Source organism: Heloderma suspectum, chromosome 4 (genome assembly GCF_057233095.1).
Source record: "Heloderma suspectum isolate Gila_16-S chromosome 4, 16-S_ref, whole genome shotgun sequence".
Classification (NCBI taxonomy): domain Eukaryota; kingdom Metazoa; phylum Chordata; class Lepidosauria; order Squamata; family Helodermatidae; genus Heloderma; species Heloderma suspectum.
This window is the reverse complement of record NC_139461.1, coordinates 172,080,128-172,096,559: the sequence shown is the minus strand read 5'-3', so window position 1 is coordinate 172,096,559 and position 16,432 is coordinate 172,080,128. Positions and strand designations below refer to the sequence as shown.

The following is a 16,432-nucleotide window of genomic DNA, read 5'->3' as shown; positions in this document are numbered from 1 at the left end:
TGTATACTACTGACCTTTTCAGTTTGCTGCACCAATGATTGGTGATTGGGGTTTTAAAATGTGCACACCTTTAAATAGCCAAGTGAGTGACAAATGATTTTCCTACATGCATTAGATCAGGGGTAGGCAACTTTTGGGGGGTTGGGGGGCTGTATTCCCCACCCCAGAACCCAGTAGGAATTTTATCTCCCCTCTGTCACCACATTTGCCACAGTGGCACCCCCCCCCCCAGCCCCAGCAAATTTAGAGGGAAACAAGGTGTGCTTGTTCACAAGCTTAACCATGCTCCTGGGAGGCTTCCAGAAGTGCAATTGTGCTTCCAAACAAGGCAGACATGCTCCCCACGCACCATATTTTCTTATAAAATCACTGCTTTTTCTGCCACCACAGCAAATTCAGCAGCAGGGCAGGCCCCTCCTCCACAAAAATGGCCAGGGGAACACATGTGTCCTGCATGTTGTCCACCCTCAGATTGATTAGAACTGATTGTTTCACTTGCCAGTCGCAACCAAGCCCATTCCCTTGAGGAAGCAGCAGCACTACAATGAGGTAAAGTGAGGCAGCTGCTTCAGGAGACAGCTCCAGTGCCATTGTGACAGAATGGGATGCAGATCTCAGCTATGGGGCCTTTGAGCAGCTTCCATTCATTTCAATTAGGCTTGTACAGCAGAACATCCTGGTGAATGGTGCCCTGTGTTAATTAGTTGCCACACAGATGATTTTCTGCTTCGAGTACCAAAGATTATTGGGCCAGCTCCACTCCCTGGGGCCACTCTAGATGGATTCAAATGGAAAGCACATGACCTTTGAAATCTGTGAGGGGACTAGTCCATGTGGTAAGCCCTTTGTATTAAGACACACCACCAACCTCCAGTTCTGATCATGCTGCTGATCCCTCCCTGCTGGAGCTGCAGACTGGAGGTTGTCTGTATTTAGGACTGCTTAGATGCATGTATGTATCACTCTTGATGTTGATATTATAGTTATTCTAGGCCCTCGCGTCAGCATATTAATAGCTGGGAGGCAGGGAGCCCTAAGGTACCTTGCTAGCACTTAAAAAAGGTTCCCCATAAGGATTTCAACAGAATCCTACACACAGGACCACTGGATCCATCTGCTCCCGCACCTCTGGTGCCCATTTAATGCTGAAGAAAGTGTGAGTTGCTATAATGCTGTCATGATTACAGGAGCATGCTGCGTTTGAGAATGACGTTCTAGTCCAGCTCATGAAAGAGGCTATACTAGCACTAAGGGCTATTTCACATGTAACATTTAACAGGGAGCCAAAACCAATCAATGGTTCCCTGAGAAGCATACCTGTGTTTTCAAGCACCAGTTTGTTGCATTCACATTTTGCATTCATTAGGCACACAATATTTGGTGTACACTAAATTTGTGAATCAGAGTTTTGATTTAATGTTTAACTATCACCAGGAAGTGTGAATTCTATGCCAATACATAGGCATTATAGGATTTCGACAGCAGAGAAGAGCAACAAAATAAATATGAATGAAGCTAGAAACTAGCTATGCTTGCAGAGCAGTTCTTTACTCAGGGAACAGACTAAAGGATAAAAAAGAGAAGATGTTGATCAAACTTTTGGAGTACAGTTTTCACCTTACAGAAGTGGTTGGCTCTGGTAATATCAGAAATTGGGAGACTGAATTGCTGAAAAACACTGACATGGGAAGTAACTATGCTGTTGGCCCCTCCCATGTGATATCCTAGATTCAAATGTTATGGGGAAAGCATGGGATGGAACTAGAGGGGAGCACCATTTATGTAATGCAAAAATAGTATTTGCCCAAACCCCAAAGTTCAACCTCATCAACTTTTTGTTTTAAAAAACACAAAGCAAACATGGTGAACCATTATAGGAACTTGTGTAAGGCCCTCTAAATTCATAAGAGCGATGTTTGAAAATGTGCATGTTCTTGTGCAAGTTCTATCCAAGTGCTAAGGGCTTCCTCCAGAATAATATCTTACCATGTAGATTGTGCCCAACATCCATATGTTCAAGAATGAAACTGCACAGTACGGACACATATGATGCCCCGAACAACAAAACAGGCAGTAAGTCATTGGAAAACAAAGCTTGTAATAATGAAAAAGACAGATTAATAAACCAATCACTTTTTGTCCTTTTAAAAACACAAACCACATTAACTTTTTTATACAACCATCTAGGAACTATGAAACAGTACCACATTGTGCATTTTTAAACCTACTTATCAAGAAAGTTAATTCCACACTTCAGAAAAGTCTTATATCCATGGGGGGAGGGGGAGGGGAGGGAGAAGGAGACAGCTAATAGCGCAATCACGGAAACATCATCATGAGTCCAAGCAAGCGGCAAGTCTTTGTCCTCACCTTTTCCACTGATCCAAAAGAGGAGTGGAGAAGGGGATAGAGAAAGGAAGAAAGTAAAGAGAAAAGCACTCACAAGAGGACTAAATCACATTCCATAGTTACTTTTGACACCTACAGGTCAGGGCTTCATAGTATATAATCATTGTTTAGACCAACACAGTGGAAAGGAATGGGAAAGAGGTCAAAGATAGCAGCAGGGCAAAGGTGTGAATGAAAAGGCAAGTTATAGCCACCTCCAACCACCACCAGAAGAAACTACACAGTATGAATCTGAAAACAAAACAGGTTGGAAGGGATGTATGGTTTAGAATGGAAAAAGGGCTCACCTAGTGGCCTGTACAGACACAAGAGGGATTACATTTCATACCCTAATTATCAATCCTGCAGCTCCCTTTACCCCCAACTACTCCAGCAGTGGAAAAAAAGGGAAAAAGTGTTTTCTCAGCATCAAGAATATAAAAAGACTTAGGAGCAGGATTGACCTAAGTACAAACCTTCCAATCAGAAATGTCAGAATTCTTTTTGTTCCTTGGCCACTCTCTCATGTTACAGCATTGTTGGGGTGGATTCATCAATCTTCCCTCAGGATGTGTGACATCTCTTTGGACCCATCACATTGGTAGGGTGAATTTTAATATAAGGAGCAGCATAAAGATGCTGGACAGAGGTATTAGCAGCATGAAAATGATCCTTCCCTTCCTGACCCAAAGAGGTCTTCCTCTCTTTTTCAGTAGCCAGCTGAACCAAGAACTCCAATTCTTGTTTAAGGCAAAACGATTTCTTCCCACAAGTGGCTGATCAACTGCTTGCAGGAAGGTGAAAAGGATGTAGGGTTCACATGTGGCTGCCTGATCCAGCTCAGTATCTGTAGTTTGGTGCTCAGAAGAGGTAAGAGGTCTGCCTTACCTGGGCAGGCGCAGAAGAATAGTTGAATTGCTTTGGATCCTAACTTCAGTACTTTAGGGCCTGCCTTCTGCCCCACTGTTGGGTATGCCCAGTAACTAGTAATGAAATATGGTTTTAGCAGGGCCTAAAACAGGCATTTCAACTCATGCCTTGGAAAACTTTGGCTTTCTTCATTACTCTTAGGGAAGAATGGAATTGTCACATGAAGTATCTATGTTATATATGTGGAGCAAATCTACCTGCCCCAGTTGAATTATCCCCCTTGCCCCCCACCCCACAGACTTACAACTGTGAAAAATTGTGGTCCTCATTGGTAATGGTTCCATGCAAGGAAAATTGCATGTGGGAATGAAATATCAAAGCACATCTGGGTTAAAACAGGATCGTCTGTACCTTTTAGAGGGACTTGGGAAGATCTAGTGGCTTTCAAACATCTTACCCTTCAGGGAACCCTACTGCTGAGGAACTCCTGCACACTGCATTTGGTTCTGGGGCATATTCTAGGCGATACAGTTTACATACAATGCTGGCCATGTTGCCCCACACAAACACACCCAAAATTTTCCAGCAGCAGTACATGGCATAAATGGTATTGGAGAAATTCTCTTTCAAGGAAATGTGACTGCTATTACTGACCTTCTCCATGAGGAACTTATGCCTCCAGGAGACCCAGTGCTCCTAAGAACAGTTTGAAAGGAATTGATCTAGGCAAAGAAGAGGTCGTCCCCCCCCAAATGGATTCGTCATCAGGGTTAGCGGGAAGTTCAGCCAGACAAAAGAGTTTGTAACCAGAATGGTAGTGAGCCATTCTTATTTCTAGAGACCAGAACCACACAACATCTCCTGAATAAAGGCTAAAATGGCCAGCACCAAACCAAAAGCTGCAGCTTATCTTTCTGAGCCCACTTGCTTGTGACATTCAAGAACATTAATCAAGTGGGATAACAAGCAAGGTATGAAAGGACTATCCAAACATTTCTTTGTTTCCTACTGCTCTCCATAACCTGGCAACCATCACGGAGGATGGACAGAAAGCAGCAGCATTCCTTTGAATTGAGACAAAACAAACTTTCCTCCATTTGTCCAAACACAAAAAGGGGAAAAGTAGCAAAGAGCTTATGTGCATCCTTCTGCAACCTTCTTGACAGAGGGCAAATTCTACCAACCTGCTTTCATTTCTAAGATAGCTGAAAGGGGTTTCAGAGAGGTATCATTTCCCATGGTGTTCACATACATTTCTTTTGTCCCTCTGTTATCTCAGGTCAAGCAGGTTCTAACCACATAATAATAATAATAAAAAACCCTGTAAAACTTGTGTACCAGAGGTGGAAGTGGAATGAGTGTACACACTAAAAGCAACCATCCTCTTTCAAACCATCAGCTTTGAAAAAAACTACTGCCCATTTCCAAAGATAGATGGCCTTTTCTCTAGCTTTCATTCCAGGAAGATGGGAACAGTGTCCTGGCTGTCCCAATATCCCATCTTCTATTTGAACTAACTGTTCCTTTCTGCATAAGGGATTCAGGGAAGACTGTTTCTGGTAAAATGGTATTGATGAAGAGAGATCACCATGGGGGGGACTCCCACTCAGCACTGACCATCCACTATAACAATATGAGTTCTGAGAAGGCCTATGTTTTTAAAGAGATTTCAGAAGCACAAGCGACTCATTTCTAAACATCTGAAGGGGGAACTCGAGGATCTCATCCAGAGAGAGATCAGCATGCTTGAGATGAAATCTGAAGCAGATGAATCTCAACGCTGGTGAGACCTGCAAGTCCCTACTTCACATGTGACATTACGAAATACACATTATTCAATATTGAAACACCCATTCTTTTGAATATCCACACTGAAATAGAATAGACAAGGCTCAGTGAAGACAATTCCATTCCAAAGAGTGTGGGGTTTCATGGCAAGACCTGCCATATCAAGCTCTGACAGTGATTTTGGATGTCCGTTTATTTATTTTCGTTAAGGACTCCATTAATGTTGGAGAACGAAGATGACTCCTCTATATTTCTGAATCAAAGACAACAATGTGCAGCCTGCAAGAGTTGGCAGAGTTCCCCAGACTCAAGGTCTAGAACAGCAGTGTATTCACTGCTTCCAAATGTGCTGGATGTATTAGGCTGGAGACAATAGCATTTTCCCCAGTGTGTTAATGGTACTATGGAAGAGGCATTGTTGCCTGTGGCATATACAACCATCCTACTATCACCTCTGGTGAGCAAGATTTTTCAGATTTTTAGTGCTTCAAAAACCTGTTGGACCAAAGGAGACACTGTGGTAGCACACACACAAAACGCTGTCTTCAGCCTTAGCCTTTCCCTTTATCCTGAGCTCATCGGCTGCTGAGATTTTCCAGCACCAGGCTGCTCCTTCTGCTCAGTCCTCATTCTGTCAAATTCCCCTGCCAAGTCCCATCTGAACAAGTTGAATAAATATTTCCAAATATTGCATAGTGGGTGGAAGAAGGACACATGATTTGTTCAGATTGACTTCAGATTGCTAGGTTGATCGATTCACCTTATTGAAATGTAAAAGTAGTTGCCACTGTTCTCAGGCAGTCACCAGTAATGATCAGTCACCAACCAGAATGCTGCTTGTAAAACCTACTGCTTTCATAAGTAAAATACAAAAAGCCCTTGGAATCAAAGAACAGAGCAAAAGCCCTTGAAATATCTTAAATGTTATCTTAATTGCAGACACCTCATACCTTGTCTGAGCAAAAAAAAAAAAGGCATGGCTAGGTTGAAGGTTCCCAGATTCCAAGAAGGGGGATATGTAGGATTCTATTGTTCATATTCTTTCCCATTCCAGCACCCTGGTGCTGGAATAACAAGCGGCCCTCATTACAGGTCAGAAGCACTAACACTGCACAACTCCAAGTTCTGTACCACCACCAAAATGTTTCCCCCTGGCCTTCCATCCTGTTAAAAACTGTGCATTTTGGGGGATAGGTGATTTCCAGCATTTCTCTTGTCAAGCTAAAGCACAATACAAGTAACTGTAATCCAAATGCCCACTCTGTGGCTATCTTGCCTGCCAAGGGACCTGGTTTTCAGTCACTATGTTTTGCTCTGAATTGTTTTGCTCTGTTTAAGAACAGATGAAGGTCTCCAGTTCTTCTGGGCTACAGGAATATTATGCAAACTAAAGCCACAATTGCCCTACAAAATAAATCTTGTGAATGGCTTGGAAGATAGGTGGGGGGTAAACAGGTGAGTTGGAACACAATTATGAATTTAAAAAAGGGAAAGAGATTCAAGGAGGAGGAATCCTCTTTGCTTAGAAGTGTGCCCCTGATTTGCAAATCCAAGAGGACTCCACAGGAGAAATGAAGTAAGACGTTTCTACCTGAAAAGGCTAAGAAAGACACATCACAGTCCTTGCTGTGAAGTGGAGTCATGGATTAGAGATAGAGTTAAGGAAACTTGAAGTAGCTTCTCCCACTACATGGTGTTGACCTCACATACGCACACATCGCGTAACAGAGAACAAATAAGGTTTCATTTGCTAACATTAAGCACAAATGCTTGGCATACAAAACACAAGCTTGCAACTACAAGGGATGGGTATGGTCATCTTAGACATTCATGCTGCTCTATCCTATGGGCTCTGAAGGCCAACATGGATTTCTAAAATTTATTTATTTTTAATCAAGCTGGTAAATTCTTTTTCTAAAGGATTTGCTAAGCTGTATGGCAATCTACCAAGTCCAATTAGCAGTGCCACTCATAATGCTTGTAAAAGTCAGGCCTAGCACTAAACTGGAAAATTAGGATTTGGGGCAGATAGGTTAAAAAACAACAACAAAAGCTAACCTGAGGATGTTCTTGGCCAGTGATTGTCAGATGAGTCTTTGCCAAAGTATGGCAAAAGCTTTTTTTTTATTAAAAAAAATTAAAGAGCCCTTTCTATTGCAATACCAACTTCCCCAGTTGTAGCAGAGACTACATAGCCTCCAGCTATGACAAGCTCTTGAGCGTCTGCCTGACCCCCAAATGGACTGATGAATGCAACAAATCCCCAACAACGCAGACCATTTCCTCACTTAATCATGTTTTTCCTCTATTATCTAGCTGAACTGAATGGAACGATACAGGAGCTCCCTATTTAAAAATTGGGTGATGTCCTAGAGACTCAGCTCATTACAATGAAAACTATTCTTAACCTACGAACTAAAGGTTTTTTTGCTTGGGTATCGGAAGAACTGCACAGGATTAGCTCTAACTAACCTTCCTCCATCAGAAACCTGAAGATTATTTGTACTATTTCCGCACAGCCACACACACAAGGATGATCTGGCTAAGAAAGGCGCCCAGATTTCTGAGGGACCAGCAGCAGCAGCAGCAAGTAAAACCCACTAGAAAAACTTTGGTTTAAAATAAATCAAACAGAAGAAAAAATAAGCTAGGTTAAACCGGTGCAAGTTGTCTCATCAAAGAGGTATTTCAAAGGGCTTAACCATGCAGCAAGAGAGATTCAGGATCTACATCCCCTTCCCCCCACCACTTGCCTTGTTTTCAGAGAGTTACCACTTTCATTGCACAGGACTCAAAACCATTCTCATATGGTTGTTAACTATCATAAATAATGTGAAAACTATATGCAACAAATACATCATATTTCCAAAAAAATTATAAGAAAGTTACATCAAATTAAAAAGTAGCTTCGTGAATGAAGATACTGCTCTAAGTGCACTTTCCCGGCAAGTGCAGCCAGTGCCTTGGCGCTGGATATGAAGGAAAACACCAAAAACCAGAGCGCGAGCCAGAGTTAAAAACGCAGGCCCAGTTTCAACCAGTCAAAACTGGACTGAGCAGAGACCGAGTGAGTTCTCGGTAGAGTCCCATTAGGGAGTCCTGACGACGCTTCTTCATCCAGATAATATGTCCTTGTAGAGATTGCAAACAATCTTTAAGACAGTTCCTTCCTTAAGTATCCCTCTGATTGGCAAAACGAAGTTACATTTTCATTTTAAAAACAAGAAATCAAATTAAAACCAGAAGAAAAGAAAAGAAAACACAGTGAGCTTGTTGGAGTCCATAGGATCCGGTCCGGAAGAGCTCAGAAAGTGTGTTCAGATTTTTCTCCTGCTTTCAGCTGGAACTATGCCAGAGGTTGGATTGGTTAGGTGTGGGGGTGGGGAAGGTAGTAAAGAGGAGAACACAAGGGATGTGGAACTCGGTTCTGTGGGCATTTCATGTGTTTGCTTCGTCATCTGTGTCTTCTATTAACACCTTGGTGTCACGAGACTTGGACCTGGGAAAACAAAATTAAACACTGCTGAAGGAAAAATGTTGCCACACATAAGCAAAAGACAGATATAAGCACAGTCTTCTCAGCTCTGCATACTTATCTTTATGGCACTGAATCAGCATGTTAACTGCACCCTCTGCTGGGTGCCTTTGAAAAAAGGCACATAAGGCAAATGATTTATATTGAAGCTGAGGCATACATGGCTTCATTGGTCCCCAAAAGAGAAGCAAAATCTTCTCGTTAGACCACAGACTGCTCATCAGGCATAAATAGACTACATCATCCAAAACTGGCATTTAAAATCTGCAATACTCCTAAGAACTAATTCTAACTTCTCAGTATCCCTTATGCCCTAATTATGAAACTATGCATAATGGCGAAGCAGGATTACACCTGCCTAGCTATTGCCTCATGTGTCCATCCCATCTCTACATCCTTCTTCCATCTGACATAATATCTAAGTAGATGTGGACTTGACCAGATTCAGATTTATTTGAATCTAGTCATCAGACTAGCATAAAGCAAAAGTTTAGCAAAGGAAACTACATAACTATACAAAAGTAACCGCAATCCCTTTTAAAAAAATGTCTCTGTTGTAACACAAGTTAAAATAAATAAAATTTACACAAACCTGAATGATATAAAATCAATCACAAACTTAAAATTCCAAATCTCCCTGACAAGACTCCCCTCCCTTTTCCCCCCTAATATCAATTATTGTAGTTAGAAAACATGCAGTCTTTGCAGTTGGATATCTATCTTGCTCACAAAGTAGATAAATTAGAGTCTCCTGGACAGACCTCCCAACATATCTCTCTAAATTTTAACCCAAGTATTGTTCCCCCAGTACTTCATACAAATGACAGTATAATATGTACAAGGTCTTACACTTATTTAAAACCATGTAGGTATGCTAAGAACATGGCCTATTCCTGCAACTTTCTTCTAACACAGCTGAAGGCATAAGATTTAACCGAGCTTTAGTAAAGGCCATCCTATCTCTGAATTACTACAAATTCTTTAAATAAGGCAGAACAAAAGGAATGTATGGAAAATTATTCTAAATGGTGATATTTTTGAGATTGATATAGTTGTTCTATCCATCTGTAGGGATATAGCAAACACTCTCTGCCTCAGAAGCTTTAGCAAGCTTTTTATTGTTCAGAAAAGCTTAATCTGACAACTAGGGATGAGACAAATGCCTTCCAAAAACAATTGCTCATTTTCTCACAGGACACGAAGACTCACTAAAAATAGTTTTAAGCCAATTGCTTAAAATAATTGTATATGCCACTATTTTTATTGTTCCTGTAGGCAATTCAGCTCTACTACATTAATCAGAAAGAGAAGGAGAAAGCATTAGTGATCATCGTAAAAAAAAATATTTTGAACTCTCTCCAAAGAATTTAAATTCCCAGCGGCCCTCACTTGGGTCCTATAGAGAACTTGTGGGGTGAATTTCCTGTTATACATTTCTAGTGGTGCTACTATTAGATGTCCAACTCTAGTTCTATAAAAATGTAAAATACCCAACGCTATTTTTGTCACTTTTTCCTTTATGAATTCTACATATCGTGTCAAGCTTCCTGTTCGTGAAAACATCACCTCCAGATACTTTAACCTCCATATTTGCTCAGTTTCCATCTCCTCTAACTTCCAAAGATGTTTACAAGCTCTTCTTCGAAGAACAACCACTTTGGTCTTTTGACAATTACGTTGCAGTAATTATTGAAGAAGGCATTGTAAACCAATATGTCTTAAAGACACTGGGTGAAATCCAAAGCTGAATCAGCAGAAGTCTGCTTGTGCAGTGGGTCTTTCCTCTCCTTTCCTCCCCCTGCCCCCCAGTCTGTTCTGGAGGATCCTCCAACCCTCTAGAGCAGATCTGGGGCATGTGCAGGAGGTTGCAGTGGGCAGGGGAAATCTCATCTGCTGCTGGCAGAAGGACACGATTGGATACATCCCAATATTAGGTTTGTTCATCAAGATGGAACTCTTTTCAAAACAGAAATTTCTGCTACAGAGCAACAAATACATACTGTGAAGCAAGGCGCGGTCTATGCAAAGATACACTCTGGCTACGCTTCCAGGCCCGGTTTTTCTGGCGGTTTCGGACACCATCTTCCTGGTCCATCATCTGTTCAAGCAGAGTCTGATCATCTGCATTCAGCGGTGCCACCGAGATGTCCCGGACAGCTCGGAACTCACCACAGTTGTTCAGGTGCTCATTCTCCAGTCTGAAGAAATTCCACACAAACCGCCTGAAAAGTGGAGGACGATAATAAACTTAAAAAACAGCAAAGCAAGTTGAAATAAGAAAGCCATTTGTGGAATAAAATTTCCCCTTCTCTGAAAAGGGTGGTAGCAAAGAGAAAAGCCACCAGTACTGGAGATCCTTCCGCACCAATTTCCCAGCTAACTTATCAACATAATTATTTGACAGCCTCTTTTTTCCTACATAATTTAAGCATGTCAGATGTGGGATAGGGGTAGGCGGGAGCCAGAGTGGCAAAAGCATTACTGAACTAGGCTGGGTATAGTTTACAATACACAAGCCCAAGTTCTGAAACTGTAGTAAATTATGCAGACTAAGCTTCCATAGATATACCTAACTTCCATAATTTCTGTTGACTGCAGTACTGCAATTCTCTTTACTAACTTTCTGAATGTTCTGGCACATTCTGCAAAGATGAGCAAGAAAGAAAGGAGCATAGATTGGAAGAACAGTTGTATAGGCATGGTCAGCAACCAGAGAGAGAGGAATCAGGAGTTACAGATGAATGTTGGAGACCCTACCCAAGATCTCCTTCGATTTCCAATTACTATTTGCATTTTAAAATATATATTTCTGCAAAACCATAAGGGCTAGATGAAACAGCATTTATAATTTTAGGGTTGCCTGGGGTATTCAGCGGAGAGTGAGTGCTGATTCAGGGTCTGCAATGAGGACACACAAGATGGTCAAAGTGGTTTTCTCTATATGGAGTAACACGTCACTTATGATTATTTGCAAACAAGGCCTACAAAGCCTGTTAACTATTAATTTAGCTGATGCATCTTACCGGAAAACCTCAAGTGGTGCAAACACAGTAGCGATTATGTCCCCGGCATACTGGTGAATTTCCATGGTAGTGAGAGAGATCTGGATGGTCCATGCAAATCGCAGAATCACATCCTCTACAATGGCACAATAGTAATAGGCCTGAAGAAACACAGAACAGGCAGTTTTAACACACAGCAAGGATACCTACCAGATCAACCTCCAATTAAAAGTATAGAGCACCCTTCCCCAACCTGGTGCCCTCTGGATGTTTTGGACTACAACTGCCATAGTTCCCAACCAGCATGACCAATGGCCATGCTGGCTGGGGACGAGGAGAACTGTAGTCCAATAGAGGGCACCAGGTTGGGGAATGATGGTATGGAGTAGAAGAGGTATATAGTCTCTGCAGGTAAAACAGATCTCGCTTCCCTATCTGACATAAATGTTGTATCTCAGGAAGTGAGATACAGCTCTGATAGCTGATTGGTTGAAGGACCAATATTACACCAACTAAAAATGGCAGTGACAGCTTCATGGCTTGGCAGTGAGCTGGCATGCTTCTTGCTTGGATATTGGTTGCTTTCCAAATGCCTTCTGACCATGGAGCCAGGAGTTCGTAAAACACAGTGTACCACACTTGCACCATACAAACGGATGTATTTGTAAGAAATAAATGATCCTATTAACAAGAGATGACAGTGACTAAGATTTCAGTTTATATTGTGCATTCTTGTGTTGGACAATAAGTTGTTTGAAAGAAATACAGCATACTTTCACTGAAGCAGATGAGCTGGATGCTAGAGCCCCAATATCTTGAAAGTCTTGCCTCCGCCACACGAGGGCTTCTGCTTTTCTTATATGCCCCTTTGCCTTTCAGAAGATAACAGCTTACAAGATGCCACACAGCCTCCCATCAGGCCAACCAAGACCCAATCTGCTTGCCTTGGGGTTGGAAATCCCCAGGCATCACCTGCTGCTAGCTGTTGCTTCACACCACCCAGAGGCAAGTGAGGGGGAAGAGGAGAGCAGGAGGAGAGCAGAGATTCCCATATTATCTAAGTGTTGAGGTGGGGGAGGAGAATAGGAACACATCTACCTCCTCTCTCTGTCCCACTCCTTAATGTGTACATCTACTTATTATTGACCCTCAATTTGCAACATGTATTTTTAAGGGGGAAGTTACTTTATTTTAGCTTATCTAATTCTCTCTTTTTAAAAGCACACCTTCAGTGTTCAATATGAATGGAACTCATTGGCTTAAACTGGGTAGGTGATCTCATGCCTTCCAGGTGTTTTGGACTACAACTACCATCAGCCCTGGACAGCATGGCTAATGGTCAGTGATTGGAGTTGTTGTCCAAAACATCTAGAGGACACCAGGTCACCTATTCCTGGCTTAAACAGATCCCAGAGAAGAGATATGGGTCCTCAGGATGCAAAAATAAAATTACTGTAGGAAGCCCAACACGGTTCGGCTTTTTTTCCTTATTTTTAGGCCTTTCTTAGGGGGTAAAGAAAAAAGTCCACAAAAAATTTTCAGCAAAAGATTGTCTCCCTTGTCAATCTACTGGTGGCTATGGCTCACCAGTAGATAGTCTCTTGTGTCAATCTTTTGCTGAAAAATTTCTGCAGACTTTTTTCTTTAGCCCCTGAAGGCCTAAAAATAAGGGAAAAAAGGCCGAATGTGTTGGGCTTCCTACAATAAATTTATTTTTGCATCCTGAGAACCTGTTTCTCTTCTTTGTGATCTACTTCGGATGCTCACCTCCTTCTGTTTTCTTAAACAGATCCCAGGAAACATCCTCACCCCCCCCCTCCCCGCAATGTGCATATACACACTTTTTGTGGGTAGACAATCTCTTCCCGCAGGAAAGTATTTTCACCAGCATTCTTGTCAAAGAGACCCCAGTCCATCTTCAAGTCCCAGATAAGGGTGTAGCAGGAGCTGATGAAATAGAAAACAATCCACAGGTAGAAGAACACTGGGTAGTCATTGTGATCTTGAGCTAGAAGAAAGAAGAACAGCAATGTTATAAAACACCAAGTAGACTTTATTCGGATGGCTGCTATGTTGACAGTATTTTCATTGAGCAGCACATAATCATACTCAATATTTAAGTAACACTGATATGAAATTTAAAATATCTATCTCAAGATCCATGGCTACAAAAACAAACAGTGCTTATTCACATCTGAATAAGCAGTGTCAGAAAAGACATGAAATTTTATGCAAGTGTAATTTGTCTAAAGGAAGTCACCTTTACATCATAATAGAAACATTTTATTTAATATTTTTAATCTTTTAAAAAAATTAATCTGCCCAATAACAAAATTCGGGGGGGGGGGATTACACAACATTAAAAGAATAAAAACACAGTACATCATGAGTAACAAGCAACAACAATAATCAGCACAGGAGATAAAACAATATAAAAATATATAAAAACAGCCATTCCAACACTCTGAGCACTTGAAAATTCTCAAGTCTAAACTAAAATCTGAAAGACCACAAATGCTTGGAAGAAGGGGAATATCTTCACCTGGAGCTAGAGAAAATTAACAAATGTGGGCACCAGGCAAGCCTCCTTGGGGAGGGCATTCCATCATTGGGACAGCTCAATTGCGAAGGCCCTCTTTCTCTTGTACCACCTAACTTCATTCGGCAGGGGCAACTGGAGGAGGGCCTAGAAAGATGACCTAAGGTTCTGGACAGGTACATATGGGAGACATTCCTTTAGAAACTCTGGCCTCAAGCCATTTAGGGCTTTTATGGTCAACAGGGGGTTCCACCCTTAAAGGTGGCCTAGAAAGAATTTTAGATAGAATACCAATGCTTTGAATTGAGCAGAGAAATTTACTAGAAGCCAGTGCAGCTGAAAAAGCACTGGTGTCACATGAAAATAAACTACTCTCTTCTGTCCAGTAACTATCAGACTTTACTTAGAGCTATCTATCATGGACATTTAGGGTGCAATCCTACACATGTTCACAAAAACATTAAAGGTGCAATCCTATGCAAGCTTAGATAGAAAAAAAGCCCTACAACTTCCAGCATTCCCTAGCCAGCCATGCTGGCTGGGTCATGCTGGCAGTTGTAGGACTTTTTTCTGTCTACACATGCATAGGATTGCACTTTTAATGTTTTTGTGAAGGTGGGGATGGGCCTTGGCAGAGTAAAGCAGAAAGGAGCAACAACAGAAAGAAGATAATAACTAAAATTGTCCAGTTTGCAGGTTCCTATATTCCCACTGTTAACCATAAAAACTGTCATAGCTGCTAGTCATAGAAGGTGATGCTATATGGGAATATTTTGAAAAGGAAAGCATGCCAAATGCATACAGTGCAACAAGGAGATACAACGCCTGACTGCAAGAATGAAACAGTAAACAATACTCAATTTGGATATAAATTAGCATGGTTTATAGGTCAGATTTGTACCATTGTTCAGGAAATAAATGAAGTAGCATCAATCAGCCTTATCTTCTTGGTGATTTAAATTATTTACATCAATCCACCAGTCCTTCAGATAGGCAGGTAACTTACGGAATCAAGAATACGGCCTTACCTTGCAGAATGGCCAAGATCATGTATGTGAGTGAAATGCTTTGAGCAGTTAGAAAAAGCAATGCATAAATGCAAATTACTTTTTTTAAAGAGCAATCCTATGGCCGCTAGACACTGTCTAATGGGCCATTGGATATGGTCTATTCCGGGAACTGACCTCCCCTGTCGTCCGTGCTACCTCGGAGGCAGCGCGGAGAAGCCCCATCCTCCACGCTCGGAAGATGAGCACGGAGCGAATGAAAAGGGGCGGGGCTGGGGGCGTTCCAGGGCGGGGAGAGCGGAGCTGCGCCTATGACACATCCTATGTGTCGTACAGCAGCTTCCTCTCCCAGCCGCCCGCCCCCCGCTGCTAGACAGCCGAAAACGGCTGCCTAGCAAAAAAGAGCAAGGCAGGAGAGGCACGGAGGGAATGATCCCCCTGTGCCTCTCCTGCCCTGCTTTGGATAGGTGGTCGCCTATCTACTTAGGACTGCGCCCTTAATGATTAAATTACCAATAAGGCTGTCATTCCCATTTTGTCCAGTAGATGGAACCTGATGCTTTCACATAGGGCAACACAAAACAAAAGCACCAATATTTTGTCCACATAATATAAGTGATAAGAATGTCATAATTCCACTTAGCAATTCTGGTATAATGCATGTGCTACAGCTTTGCCATGGGTTTAAGAACCCACAGCGGGCTGTTGCGTTGTGTGAAGAGCCCCACTGTCTTTGCACTAGGGCATGTCAAGCTTTAAAACGTCATAAACATTCTTCCTCTTTTCAACATACTCTAAATCAAAGCCTTTCAAAAATCAAATCTAACTCTGTCCAAAACAGAACTGTGGATGAGTGTGACACACAAAATTGCTTTACCTCTATTGTATTTAAAGGTTCTGTACAGAAGAACTGTAAAGAACCAAGAAAACTTTGGTTGTTCTGTCATTTGATTTGGCTTGGGGATCTTGTGCAATATTTAACCTCTGGGAAGCACAATTCCCCTATGAAATAGTTTCATGCTTTGTAACCAATGTGGTTTTCTTCATGGTGGATAATGCCTTTTCTTAACCTCTCATCACCAACATGGCCTCTGAGGAGAAGGCTTATTAATCTAGTTAAAGCCTGCACAAGAACTCACAGGAACATAGGAAGCTGCCTTATACGGAGTCAGATCAATGGTCCAGTTAGCCCAGTATTGTCAACACTGACTGGCAGCAGCTCTCCAGGGTTTCAGGCAGGATTCTTTCCTTGCCCTATCTGGAGATGCCAGGAACTGAACCTGGGATCTTCTGCATGCCAAGC

General features: G+C 41.9%; 1 protein-coding gene across 1 annotated transcript in view; it reads right to left on the bottom strand.

Annotated features, from left to right (window-relative positions):
* Positions 1-290: 290 nt before the first annotated feature.
* The window catches only part of XPR1 (xenotropic and polytropic retrovirus receptor 1), a 160,335-nt gene continuing 144,193 nt past the window's right edge, over positions 291-16,432 (bottom strand). The window contains exons 12-15 of the mRNA XM_084851285.1: positions 13,425-13,591; positions 11,605-11,744; positions 10,582-10,803; positions 291-8,545 (exon numbers count right to left, since the gene is read on the bottom strand). Of these exons, the coding sequence (XP_084707411.1) occupies positions 8,485-8,545; positions 10,582-10,803; positions 11,605-11,744; positions 13,425-13,591 (590 nt within the window). The 3' untranslated portion in view covers positions 291-8,484. The remainder of the gene's footprint in view (positions 8,546-10,581; positions 10,804-11,604; positions 11,745-13,424; positions 13,592-16,432) is intronic.